Source organism: Aspergillus affinis (assembly GCF_023601865.1).
Source record: "Aspergillus affinis strain CMG 70 chromosome Unknown NODE_1_length_919884_cov_86_970707, whole genome shotgun sequence".
NCBI lineage: Eukaryota > Fungi > Ascomycota > Eurotiomycetes > Eurotiales > Aspergillaceae > Aspergillus > Aspergillus affinis.
This window is the reverse complement of record NW_026515782.1, coordinates 845,533-859,491: the sequence shown is the minus strand read 5'-3', so window position 1 is coordinate 859,491 and position 13,959 is coordinate 845,533. Positions and strand designations below refer to the sequence as shown.

The window sequence follows — 13,959 nt, the reverse complement described above, 5'->3', positions numbered from 1 at the left end:
CCTATGCACGCACTTGCGGCGGTATTTGGGTTGGGATGGCCGTCTGGAGTAACCTCTACGTAGGGGCTACGATTGAGCCCATCTGAATAGTGCCAGAGACTTGGACACGCTTGTTTGGCGCCAGCTGGTAATGCAGCTCAGCTGTACCTTTGTCTTCTTCTTCTGTCTCTTCCTTTCCGGGGTTTGGCAGGTGAGGATTGACTTGTTTGCTTGTGGAGATCTAGCTTTTCTTTTCATTGCTTTTTTTCATTCATTTCACTTCTTTTCTTTTTTTTTTTCTTTTTTTTCTTTTTTTTTGGGTTTTTTGGGGTTTTTTTGGGTTTTTTTTTTGTAATGTATAGTCCTCTTCTAATCTCGTCTCTCGATCTCGCCCTAGCCCTTTATTGAATCCTTCTTATTTTATTGATTTATTTTTTGGTACATTTTGGCTTGTTTCCTAATACGATCTTCTGCATTCCATTTGTCGTCACTTGTTCAATCCCTCGCAATGGGACAGTTATACTGGGGGAACCTGGGCGTACGGAGTACTGAGTAGAGAATCGTTAGCAGGAGGGTAGTGGACGATCTCCAGAGTCCAGAACGCCTTCCGGTACTCTCGCTCTCTCCACTGATGCACACGGTGCACTACTCCGTAGGAAGACATCCTCACTCTTTCCACTCCCCGTCAATCAGAAAGCCGAATCATATCAGTGGCGATGACGCTACCTGTACTGTACTTCCACTTGTCACTGCCAGATCATTCGATCCACCGGGTGCATCCCCTAGTGGTACTCCAGACTCTGGAGTAGTAAGATATATACTGCGTAATGTTCTGCTATACTCCGTCGTCGTCACGGGATCGGACCGGATCATGTGATGCCTGGAATCCCTTCCAGGCTTCTTGATTCTTAATGAGTAAACCCTGACGAGATTCCAGACCGATGAATGCGGTAGGAATCATCTCTGTAAGACAATGTCGGCCTCTCGTCTGGGGGCATGGAGGGGCATCGCCAGCGATTGGCTGCCGACCGACCGAGCAGATCCACGGGCGTCGAAGTCCTTCCGCGGTCATTTCTCCCTCTCCCTCTCCTCATCCAAGGAATGACTGAAATAACGTCCTCTCGTATATAGAGAATCCCCCGCCTTCTCGTTCCCCGTCGTCCGTGTCGAACTTGTCGCCTGTTACGCGCGAACCGTCCGCTTCTGTCGAACCCTGCGGTTCCCCGCCGTTCGAGATCGAATTTCGGAGATAATCATCGTGCTCTGTTACTAGTCACATAGCTAGGTAACGCATCATCGCCACCACACATTCGACACGTTTCGCTTTTGTCCGTCGCGCGTCCTCTCCCATCCATCATTTCAACTTCACCCGTCCGAGCTTTCGAGAATCGTCCTGCGGTACTGGCGACGCGTTGATCCCCGTCACTTCCGCCCCTCATCCTCCCTCACTCGGTCAGAATACTCTTATCTCCCGCAGTACTCTTACCAGTGCGCCGTGAACCCTCGGTGGTTACCGCGACGCTCCGGTCCTGGGTTGATAAGAGTTTCTGACACCCGACAATCCTGGGCACATGAGTAGCAAGCTTTGGGAATTTTTCCTGCGCGATGACGTCGAGAACTTCCAGCGGTTCCTGGCGACCGCCAGCTACACGTCGGGCGGCCAGCGGACTCCGGGTGCTGGAGGTACTTCTTCGTTCAAGATCGGGGCATCCGGAGCCTTAACGCCCTCCTCCCCTGGCGTCTCTGTTAGATCCAAGAAGCTCACCGGCACCTCTCCCGGTACTCCCACCCCCGAGCGAGGCGGCAGTTCGCGACCGAGCAAGACTTTGTCTCGAGAGGAATTGAATGCACGGGACCAGCATGGCCGGACTCTCCTCCACCATGTGGTGTCATCCACCAAACCTTCGAGTGCTGAGTTTGCTGCCTCGCTTCTCGAGGTGCCGTTTCTGGATATATATGCACAAGATTGGGAGAGTGGGTGGACTGCACTGCACCGGGCCTTGTATGCGGGGAACGTCACGATCGCCCAGGCGTTGATAGCCCGGGACATGCGCGATGCAACGGACTTCAGTAAACAGGGCACCTCGGCTCAGGCTGGAGGCTTGATCAAGATCAAGGATCGGGAGGGGAACAGCCCTTTTGACGTTTATGGCGCCACGATCACATCCCGCGACATCAAGCAGACCGTGACGTCCCCCACCCAGGACTCCATATTTGTGGACGTGGATCATAGCGATGTGGCGTCTACTACGTCTTCCGAGGTAGACGATTCGGACGACGACGGCCACATTGGAAGAGGCCTTTTGAAGCCGCGGACAAATTTACTCGCTGATGAAGTGTTTACCTTTGGAAGCAACAAGAACTTGAATCTTGGCGTGGGTGACCAGGATGATCGCCAATTTCCAGAGAGAATCGCTTTGACACGCCCACAGCATCTCTTGCAGCGATTCTATCGGGATTACCAAAAGAGAAAGCTGGGTGGCAACGGCTTGGATTCGCACCATGAGCAGAACCATCCCAACGGTTTGCCCGCCTTGATCAAGAACAAGTCCATCAAAATCCAAGATATTGCCATGTCAAAGCTTCACACGGCCATTCTTACAAATGACCCTGAGTCCAACCTTTTCTTGTGCGGATTCGGACCGGGAGGACGATTAGGCACTGGCGATGAGTCGACCAGATTTGGTTTTGTCTGTATCGAGACAGGGGGGCTAGCTAATCGAAAAATTGTGGCTGTGGCCCTTGGACAAGACCATACTCTTGCAATCACTGATCATGGGGGTGTCTTCAGTTGGGGAAGCAACAAATGGGGCCAATTAGGCTACGGTCTTCCCAGGACCAACAACAAAGACGACGTGCCGATTCAGGACTCCCCTCGCCAGATCTTCAACCCGTTCAAGAAGGAGATCATACTCGGTGCAGCCGCCTCGTCGATTCATTCAGTTGTCTTCAGTCATGCGGGTCTTTACACATTTGGTAAAAATGAGGGTCAACTGGGACTTGTCGATTCGGATGCCCGATCGCTCGAAACCCAAACAACCCCACGGCGTGTCGGTGCCTCGCTATTCAGCGCGGTCATTCAAAGCGTGTCTGCTATCGATCAAGCCACAGCTGTTCTCCTGCAAAACCATGAAGTCTGGGTGTTCTCTCAGTATGGCTATTCAAGGCTCTCTTTTCCCTTGGATGTCAGCTCCAGTTTTATCAGGAACAGTTTCATGACCACTCGTTACGATACATCTGTCAACCACATCGCCAAAATCAGATCCGGTGGCGATACTATCTGTGCCTTGTCTAGCTCCGGTGATGTTTTTACCGTCCAAATTAACAAAACGGAGAACCTACCAGCGTTAACATCGACAACGAATCCAGCCAAGATTCGTAACTCGCTGTCGCATCCGTCTCGCGTATGGTCTGTTAAAAAGGCCCATATGGCCGTCAGGGATGTCGATGTTGGACAGGATGGTTCCATAATCATCTGCACGGCCAACGGCTCGGCATGGCGTAAAGAAAAACGTCGAAAAGCAAAGGATGGATCGTCGAAGGAGTACAAGTTCGCTCGTGTACCTGGGCTCTCCCGAGTCGTGGGAGTGTGTAGTAATGCGTTTGGCGCCTATGTAGTCGCTCAGCGTGACTGCGACGTGACAAGAGAACAAATCAACATCGACCCAACTACCTTGTCGAATGATCTGTTGCCGATATCTCCGTTCAGCTCATTTATATCGGCAACCGATGAAATCGATCTGGGTAGTGCCGAGAGCAGTCTATTGGACTTGGAGCCGGTCATGTCAATCAAGGCAGCCGTTATGTCGGTATCGGATATTGAAGCTTTCGCTCGGCCACTCCAACATGAGAATTCGCCGGGAATGGTTTCGCTCAAAACCACCCTTTCGGATGTGCAAATACCCGTGCACGAGTTCATCCTATCAGGGCGCAGTCCCGTCTGGAGGAAAGCATTCCATGAGTTTCGGCTCGCAGGTTTCTTTTCCATTCCGGACGTTCTAGATGTGCGGCATGACAATGGGCACACCCAAATTCTCTTCCATGGCATTGACATTCTGACGGTCTTGAATGTCGTGTTCTTCTCATACACGGACGCTGCGTTAGATGTTTGGCAACAGGCTCGACACACACCGCAGAGCGCCTCCAGATATCGTCAAGTCCGGACTGAATTGATGCGCATTGCTACGTGTTTAGATCTACCGGCATTGGAGCGAGCCACTCGGCTTATGATTGAACCTGCTAAATCCTTGAAAAGCGACATGGCACTTGCGATACTTGACCCAACCTTTTTTGAAAGCGGCGACGTGATCATTGAGCTGAAAGGCGATTCCTTGAAAGTTCATAGCCAAATCATCTGCCAAAGATGCCCCTTTTTTGACGCCTTGTTCAACGGTCGCTCCGGTGGTAGATGGCTGGCATCTCGCCGGGAAAACGGGACAGGACTCATCAATGTCGACCTTAAACATATCGAACGGCCCATCTTCGAGTTTGTTCTTCGATACATGTATGCCGATATCGAGGAGGAATTGTTTGATGAGGTGCGGACGAAGGATCTTGAGGACTTTATCGACCTTCTGCTCGATGTTGCCTTTGTGGCCAATGAATTGATGATTGATCGACTGGCGCAAATATGCCAGAAGGTGCTTGGTAGATTCGGTAGGTTACAAACGTCCCCGGTTTTACTTTGGACATGTTGCTAAGATAAACCAGTGAACACGCGCAACGTGTGTCATTTCCTCAACTCCGTTGCCCCCTGCTTTGTGCCCGAATTCAAAGATGCCGCGCTGGAATATATTTGTCTCAATCTGGAGGATCTCCTAGCAAATAGGCAAGTAATATCCGGTTGTACATTTATCTAGTACTTACTAACTAGTTGTCTAGGTATCTGCTGGTCCTTGACGAGCATTTGCTTCGTGCACTCGACCATGTCTGTCACGAAAACCAAATCACCAGCTATCCCGTTTCCCGGGGGCGCAATTCAGAGGAGTTCGTCTTCGAAAAGTATCCGGAGCTTGCCTCTGAGATAGAAAGCGATAGGCGCCGACGAATTGATTCCATGCGGATCAGGTCCCATATTAATCGGATCGAAGCCCTGGAAGGCAAATTGCGAGCAATGAACATAGAGAAGACAGCCGAATCACCATTAGCACAAAAGACAAAACCTTCTCAATCCGGAGACAACCTTGCTATTGCCGCCCAAAGTCCTGCTCTGAAACCCAAGCAGTCAAGCAATGATCTCATGTTTCAAATGGATGATGACAATATACTGTCACCAGGTGACTCGATCAAAGGAAAAGCAGCGGTGCGAGGCATCCGCCAATTTGATGCAAATGAGGGCCGCTCACGCTTCGACTCGCCGACTTCGCGAGCTGGGATGGTGGATACAGAGTCATTTGGCGATCAGAACTACCTGGATGGTCAAATGGCTTCTTCGCAAGATACAGCTCTCGGCGAGTCCCCAACTGAATATCGAGCTGCCGCCGTTAAGGATAAAAGGAATGGATCTTTCCAAGGCGCTTGGACTTCGTCGGATCTCGCGACCTCGAAGAAGAATCTCAAGGACATCATGAGCGAGGTTTCCGAAACCCGGGTGTCCAATTTGAGCCTAGGCATGTCCGATCGCCGAGAAAACAGTAGCAACTTTATCCCCAAAATATCGCAGAAAGAACGCAAGAAGATCCAACAGCAGCAGATGCAGGACATGTTTGCTGCGCAGCAAAAAGCCAAAGAAGCACCCCAGAACCCCTGGAAGCTACCTGACCCGAACAAGACCCCAAGCAAATCGTCGCCTTTCGCCAGCGTTAATGAAGAGGAAAGCCCAGTCTCCGAGGCAGCCAAGTCAGCTCAGAAGCCCTCGATGACACTTCGCCAAACGGTTGCTGGAACACCGCCACCCCCGAGAGCTAGCCCCGGGGCAACAAGGCCGGTTCAGATTCAAGGCCGCAGCGCGTCTACCAGCTCTGGTCCGCCACCGAGATCATCAGTCTCTGGTCCTTCAGCGGCACAACCCCCCTCGTCCTATCCGAATCCATCCGCCAATCCCCAGCGTGCTCCCCAGTCAATCCGACACATTCCGCGTCCCGAGCCATACAAAAAGAGCTTCCACTCCGACTCGCCCAATTCAATGTCGTTATCCGCCATCCTCATGCAACAGCAGACCGAGAAGGACGAGATCCGAGAAGCCGCCACTGCCAAACACAATCTGGAAGACATCCAAGCCGAGCAACAATTCCAAGAATGGTGGGACAAGGAAAGTCGCCGAATCCAAGGTCTCCCTGACCCAGAAGAGCTTGCCCCTCAACAAGAAGGTGAAACTCGCGGCTGTGGATCAGGCCGAGGAGGAAGAGGAGACCGAAGTAAAGGGTCATCCGGACAACAACGCAAGAAACGCGGAAAGCCGACCCCTACACCGCATCCCCCATCTTCGACTCCTGCAGGAACTTCCAGTCCTGGTGTCTCTGCCTTATCTCAACAGCTCCCGCGCAACCCTAAACCCGATGGACCTGCGTCTCAGAAACAAAAACCCCCTTCTGGACCCCGTCGAGAGAAACAGCCTCGTTCGGCGTCATCTGGTGGGAAAGAAATTACTTCTGCTACCCCTACTGCCCCTGTTGCCGCTATGGGCAACCGTCCCCGTCGTGGTGGTAGAGGCGGCGGTGGCGGCCGAGGTCGAGGCAAGGACCGCGGAGAAAGACATCATAATGCCCAACCTGCTCCTACTCCTACTCCTACAACTACCTAGGTATTGTGATCACGACTACCTACTACTTCCCCACCTTGCGATATGTACTTGTTAGTCTCGACCATTTAGCTCTGTTTCTTTCTTACACTTCTGCCAAATACCACTGGTCTTACTACGCATCTATTTATTTGTACACCAACTTGTTCAATCTGACCCTACGATAATATGTCATTATGTTCTGATATGGGCTTGTTAATAGATTCCTATTGTTTAGACAAAAACAAAATAAGAATACTCAATGTGTTAGTAATTTGATCAAATTTAGCTCTGTGAAGGCCAAAGTAACTGAAGTGAAGTTAATTACAATATTAGAAGAGGTAGAAACCCATCTATACTGGTAGGTCAAGAATAAACAAATAGCTGAGAAAGAGAAAAAGAAGAAAACAGACCCAGACATTGAAAAGCAGATAAGACAGACAATTCTTCTGGAGCGGGAGAAAGGGGAAAAAGGTAATTAGAAAAAACCAGTATAAAATGATACTTCAACCACATCGTGAAGAGAATTAGAGACAGTAAGAATGGGAAGGCCCGAAAACCCGAAAGAAGAAACGCCAGAACGACCTCGTACGCTAAGCAGAAGAATCAAATGCAAATTGCGGTATCTGAACGCCAGGTTTGCTGGAACAGGAAAACACGTATGAATAAAACCAAGGATCAAAGCCGAATATGTAGGCTTGCAGAAATGTAGTGTACATATTAAGAGGGAAGACCCGTCTAGCCGGATTCAGCAACTTCACGACTTTCCCACATGCGACGGATCATCATTTCAGTCTCGTTGCTGAAGTAGGGTGGTGGTGCTGCATCTTCGGGCTCCTCTTCGCCCGCAGGATTATTGTGAGTTGTTTCATCGGAGGTCGAGAGAATGCGGTGAGAGGGATGCTGGGGCGCCTTCGCAGGTTGGCCCGTCTCGGTGGTATCATTGACCAGCTCTTCGGGGTCTTGCAGATATGTTTGTGAAGCGGATGTGCGTATAGCTGCCTGCTTCCGGCCCATGAGCTGCCTGGGCTCCGGGCTGGGACTGTTTTGACCGAGTTTCTGCTGTTTACCGTCTTGCAAATGGGTCAACGCGGGAGCAGATTTGATCGGTTTACCGAGTGAAGAGTGTCGCTGATGACCGAGGTTCGGGCCGTTCAAGTCGTTGAGGATGAAATTCAACCGGCGGAAGCTGTCTCCCGTGGGGGACTGGAAGCGTCGAACCACCGTCAGCTCTAGCGAGGTCTTTTCGTATGCCTTGCGAATATGCTTGGTCTCATTGTCATGAACCACGCCGCCAGACCGGGCGGACCCATTCACCAGGCCACGTCCGGGATCAAACGGACCGGCACCCGGGCGCGTAGCGATGTAGTTCGGATCCATGGTGGATGGAGTGACGGTCGTGGAGACTCCATGAGCATCGGGAGGGGAGGTGTTAAGAGCCGCCGTCCGCTGCAGCCAAAGCTTCTGTTGCGTGCGGGAGGGCGGTTCGGTACCCGGGGCTCGGGTCGGAGGAGACGCACGAGATCGCCTCGAACTCGAGGCACGGTTCGGCGACGGAGGAGTTTGCGGGTGATAATGTGGTAAGAACGAGGAAGGAGTATTGGGGTCCGAGTCCGTGCGGACCGAGGCGTGAAAACCAGTCTTGATGAACCTGGAAACACCCCCTTCGATCGAAGACGAGGTTGCCTGGGCCGGAGTGCCGGGAGTATTGGCCAAGGGCGGATTCGAGGACGATAGAGGGCGTCGGAGACCATCCGGGCCGGTCGCGATGTTGGTCAGGGAGGCATTACGGGAGATGGAGTCAACGGCGGTCGGTTTCACCGTGGCGGAGATAGACGACATGGCGGGCGGGGCTTTGGCGGAGTGAGACGGACTCAACAAGCGATTAGCAATGTCGGCGTGGTCGAGCGCACGGCCAGCGGCGTCCTCTTGTTCTTCGGTATCCTGGGAGGGGCGCGTTGTTTTGGTGTCAGAGTCGTCGTCGTCGTCGTTTTCGTCGTCGTCTTCGTCGGTATGACCTTCCCCAAAACTCTTACTGGTCGACTCCGGAAGGCTGGTCGCTCGAGGGAATTGTGGGTAGGGACGTTTGACAAAGGTAAGAGGATCCACCAACACTGCTGCAGCGTTCTCCACGCTCTCCTTGGACTGGGCGACCGAGCTTCGTCGGGTACTTTCTGGCGACTGAGTGGTATCCTCCCAGTCGCCGTCGTCGTTGTCGGAGTCCGCCAGCTCGAATCCTACGGTCTTCTTCTTGCCGGAGCTGGAGTTGGGACGAGACGTCACTAGGGCCTTCTTGCCGACGACACCGCCGGAGTTGGTTCGTCGAAGAGCGGGGCTAGAGTTATTCTTCTTCATCGAAGCCGTGGTAGGATGACTGTCCACCGCCCCATCCCAGCGGACGTGATTTTGGCCCCGAGGGCTGGTGGCGGGCGTGGCAGGGGCGGACTTTTTGCGTTGGTGGTAGCGACCGGTCGTCGTCGTTGTTTCCGGCAACTGAACCGAGGTATGGGAAGTATGACGCTGAATTTTCGCGAGATTCTTGGCGTGGGAAGGATTTCGGTGGTGATTTCGGTGACCACCGACGACGTGCGGGCGATGAGGACGAAGAGGAAGTTTCTGGTGGGAGGAGTGCGAGTTGGCCAACTCGTTTTGCTGTTGCGTGGAGCGCGTGACGACGGCGTGTGAGGAGACCGCACGGCGGCCCAGACCGGGGCGCTTGACGGGCGAAGAGTTGGAGGTCGGCATGACGCTAGGGAGAGAAGGGGAAAAAAGGATACGCAAGGGGACCAAGCAATGGAAGCAGCCACACAGGTGTCACTGCTGCGGGAAGAGTCGGGGATGGTAGGGAGGATACAATTGGTGGATTTCCGAGAATACGAATTGATTAATTGGAATTCAGAGGGGAAAAAGGAAAGAAAGAGAGACGGGGTGGAAAAGGGAAAGGAAGATAGGATGAGAGAGGGGGGAGAGGGGGGAGGGGGAAAGGAAGTAGTGAGATGCAGGAAAGGAGTGGAGAGGAAGAGAGGTGAAGTCCCCGCAGAACAATGAAGAGAGGAAGAAGAGAGAAGAGCGAGAGAGATGGAGAGAAGAAGAGAAGATGGAGTGGAAGAAGGGAAAAGATTCCAGACCCGGCCGGTAATTATCAGTTACCATACGGTATCGTCCGGTAACTTTGGGGTAGGTCGCGCCTTCCGTTTTGGGAATCTCTTCATCCTGCCATTTCCGGTTTATTCATTGTTCATTATTCTCTAGCACTAGTCAACTTCATCTCCCCATCCACCCTCCGTCCACCGTCAACACCTCCCCTGTCACATACCCACTGGCCCGACTTGCCAAAAACACCGTCACCCCCTTAAAATCCTCCGGGGTGCCCCATCTGCCCGCCGGAATCCGTGCCAGAATTCCAGCCGAGCGCTCTTCGTCCTGCATCAATGCGGACGTCATATCCGTGGCCACATATCCCGGTGCGATGGCATTCACATTGACCCCCTTGGCCGCCCACTCGTTGGACAACGCCTTGGTCAACTGCGCAATGCCGCCCTTAGCCGCCGCGTAGGCTGGGACCGTCAACCCTCCCTGGAACGAGACCAGAGAGCCAATATTGATGATGTTCCCACGCTTGCCGGAGGCGTCGGGGGCACGAGTGAGCATATAGGCACCGATATCGCGACAGAGCGTGAAGACTGTCGATAGGTTGACCTGCAGGACCTCATCCCAGTCCGAGTCCGGAAAGAGATGGCTTGGGTGTCGGCGTTGAATCCCTGCGCAGTTGAGCAGGATCGAGATGTCATGGCCATCCTTGAGGACGGAGGATACGAGCGCCGAGATAGAGGGACGAGATGAAAGATCCGCTGTGTAGATGGTTGCAGTGCGCCCGAGAGCTTCGATCCGTTGCTTGGTCTCTTGGTTGCTGGTGTCTCGCTGCGTGCAAGGGCTTATTAGTTGTGCTGCTAATTTGGTCTATAGTGAGCCACATACCTGGACAAGGACGATGTCGGCGCCAGCCTCGGCCATGCCAATGGCCATCTGCTGGCCAATGCCGCGAGTTCCGCCGGTAACGAGTGCAGTTCTACCTGAGAGTGAGAAGATATCCATCTTTGCTTAGCGTTTGACCACTCCGATGAAGATACCCCGGGAGACTGGTGCTATAAGTACTTAAAGCTGTCTAGGCATATGACCTATGCTAGACCATCGGAGATTATTCCGCATAACCCCCACGCTTCCCCGCATTGCTTGCGAGGAGGTTGACAGAAAGCATGGGGTGGTCGAATGGGAGGTCAAAGATTGAAACTATTCGGAGTCTTTTGATGCGCAGAAGTTAGGGCTACAGAGGAAGTGTGAACCGGATTCTAACCACTTGTATTGATAATGGTTCTATTCCTAGTCTACCACTCACGAATCGCTCCATCCGGTCCATAAAACTCCTTAGGGGCCCACGGCTCTGTCTCCTTGCTAATAGCTCTCACCAGCTCCTCGTCAATTTCAATTCCCAGTCCCACGCCCGACGGCGCTTTTACAAACCCCTCCGCGATGTCAAACACCGACTTGTCTACTAAATAACTATTCAAATCAATATCTCCGGCTTCCACGTTGTAATGCATTCCCAGGCTCATCTCCTGAATCACAAAATTCGGCGTCGAAACGGCCACCTGGATCGATGCTGCCAACGCAATCGGGCCCAACGGACAATGCGGCGCAATCGCCACATCGTACGTCTCTGCCAGCGACGCAATGCGCCTGGTCTCCGAAATGCCGCCTGCATGTGCAATATCTGGCTGCAGCACATCCACCGACCCATCTTCAAGGAACCTCTTCACGTCCCACCGTGTGAACAACCGCTCCCCGAACGCGATTGGAATTGTGGTCAGCCCGGACAACTGTTTCAGTGCCTCGGGGTGCTCGCACAGCAGGGGCTCCTCGATAAAGAGCGGGCGGTACGGCTCGAGTGCCTTGGCCAGCTGCTTTGCCATGGGCTTGTGCAGTCGGCCATGGAAGTCTAGCCCTGCGTCGAGACCGAGTGATTTGACGGTCTTGAGGCGTTCAACGCACGAGTCCAACACCGCAGGTCCGTCAAGCCAATTCACATCCTCGGTGGCGTTCATTTTGATACATTTGAGGCCTTGCTCAATCCGTGCTTTTCTGTTCGGTGTGAGTGGGATGGTGTTGTGGACTAGGAAAGATAGGTAGGAGGCATGGTGAAGGTATGGACGTACGCTGCAACCTCAACATCGCTCGGCCGATCGCCTCCAATCCAGGCATAAACCTGCACTTTGTTCCGAACCTTCCCTCCAAGAAGCTGATACACAGGCACGCCCAGTGTGCGCCCTTTGAGATCCCACAATGCGATATCAATACCTGAGATAGCGGACATGAACACGGGGCCTCCGCGGTAGAAGCCCAGTCGCCAGACAAGCTGCCAGATATGTTCAATGTCACTGGCAAGGTCAGTCAGTCCTCCATATTCGCATAAACACACACGAAAAAATGAACCGCTCGCCGGAAAGTAGATGGGCGGAAAAAAGAAAGAAACAGGGATTAGATGGGGACATACTCCGCCTCCAACCCCACAAGCCTCACGATAATCTCGTCAAGCGCTCCCTCGACAGCCTGGGTATGACCTTCTAACGTGCCTTCGCCCCAGCCGAATCCGCCCTCGTCGTCGGTGACCTTGACAAAGAGCCATCGCGGCTTGACGCGGAAGTATTCAATAGATTTGATTTTAGCCATTCTGCTTTCTGGTCAGGCGTTTGGTATTGGGTGTTCCCTGTGAACAGTCGTAGGTCGGTAAATAGAATAGGTGAGAAAGTATGCCGAGCAAGACATGTTTACCCCAAGGTTCATATTCATATATAAGGCGAGCTCAGTCTCTCGTTGAAAGCTTCCCCGCGTGGTGCTTCCCCGCGTGGGGGTCGGGAGAAATCCGGGCGAGCAAACAAGAAGCCCCCACGCTCCAACCCTTGTAAGTGGTGGGGGTTTCACGCCGAGGGCAATCTCACGGATATTGAAGGACCTCTTTTCCGGCACAGCTACTAGCAAGCACTTTGGCATTCGAGGGGGTCCTTTGAGGGCGTTGAAAGTTCTCGACCGGGCTAGCGACGAGATACAGATTCATACAAGACTATTCGGTATACTATGAAGTTGGCTATAGTTGTTGTGAATTTTCTGTTTGACCCGGGCCAGACGACCCTAATGAGTTGTATAGGAGCGACTCAAGTATCTCAATGTTGGTGAGAATGCCGAACCCAAGTGCAGGTATTATGCGACACATTCGAGTTCCCGGTGCAGTTACGAAGTCTTTTCGAATGACCGAGGCAATATCAGACAGCCTAGCATGACCTTGTCTATTGTAAAACTTCATTCCAGTAAGGTGGGCCGGTGTTATTGATGACGCTCGGTCAGCACCGGCACCTGTGGTATATTCCCAGAGCAACTTTAACTAACAATGTTGCTAGGGTACCTGCTATCTACTCAGCTTCAGAAACTGGTTCGTCAAAAAGGTGGATATTATATGCGCAATGGTGAAGGTGCACAGGTGTAAGGTGAATCCAAGTTAAGTAGGTCGAGCAATTGCAAAACGTTCCGGCTACATGAGGACATCTGTGATATGTTTCTTTAAGCTAGCCTAAGGTGGTTGATCAGTACATGAATCCAATTATCGATGCATATGTACCTGTGTCTCGGTATAGGTGTGTCTTGATCTCAACCGTGACTTTGAATTGCCCGAGGCAGTGGCAGTCAAGCCCCCGGATGATAGTCAAGCCTCAGAGAATCTTGGATATGGTCATTATTACAATGCTTCAAGGCAAGATACGAGGGGGATATTTTGATTGAAGAGCCACGGTATACATCAGCAGAATCTTTCTAAACTCTGTCTTTATTAGTTTGTCACTGGCTGCAATTGGGCTACAATGCTATTCAAGTCACTCTAGTAAAGCGAAATATATTCCACCAGATCTTATATTTGCGTATATCCCGGAATGTCTAGAAAATGTTTTTTAAGAAAGGCATATCCTGAAGAAGGAAACAATCGAGATGCGCACGAAAATCTATTCACTTGCAAAAGGTTGCTTTATGACAATTTACAAGCACTTTCCATTCTAGGACCTAGAGAAGGACATTTCAAAACTCTCAGCAAGCAAGTGAGAAGCAGTTGAATCTGACATCATGCGGGCTTCCGAGCCCAAAAGTGATACGGAATCTACCGTTTTATTGATCAAAATCAAGGAAATACGCCACCGTTGACAACGGCACTGAAATCCCGA

General features: G+C 52.1%; 3 protein-coding genes across 3 annotated transcripts; 1 reads left to right on the top strand and 2 right to left on the bottom strand.

Annotated features, from left to right (window-relative positions):
- Positions 1 to 1,550: 1,550 nt before the first annotated feature.
- KD926_004192 (BTB domain and ankyrin repeat protein) lies at positions 1,551 to 6,721 on the top strand (the record flags this gene model as incomplete). The annotated part of the gene is made up of 3 exons (XM_053097387.1): positions 1,551 to 4,635; positions 4,690 to 4,811; positions 4,883 to 6,721. 3 exons carry the CDS (start codon positions 1,551 to 1,553, stop codon positions 6,719 to 6,721), a joined length of 5,046 nt encoding a protein of 1,681 aa, XP_052961333.1.
- A 714-nt stretch (positions 6,722 to 7,435) lies between these two features.
- KD926_004191 (uncharacterized protein) lies at positions 7,436 to 9,442 on the bottom strand (the record flags this gene model as incomplete). The annotated part of the gene is made up of 1 exon (XM_053097376.1): positions 7,436 to 9,442. The coding sequence occupies one exon, from the start codon at positions 9,440 to 9,442 to the stop codon at positions 7,436 to 7,438; it is 2,007 nt and encodes a 668-aa protein (XP_052961332.1).
- Positions 9,443 to 9,961: 519 nt separating this feature from the next.
- KD926_004190 (D-galactonate dehydratase) lies at positions 9,962 to 12,424 on the bottom strand (the record flags this gene model as incomplete). Its single annotated transcript, XM_053097365.1, has 5 exons — positions 9,962 to 10,618; positions 10,676 to 10,770; positions 11,094 to 11,836; positions 11,911 to 12,132; positions 12,249 to 12,424. 5 exons carry the CDS (start codon positions 12,422 to 12,424, stop codon positions 9,962 to 9,964), a joined length of 1,893 nt encoding a protein of 630 aa, XP_052961331.1.
- Positions 12,425 to 13,959: the final 1,535 nt, after the last annotated feature.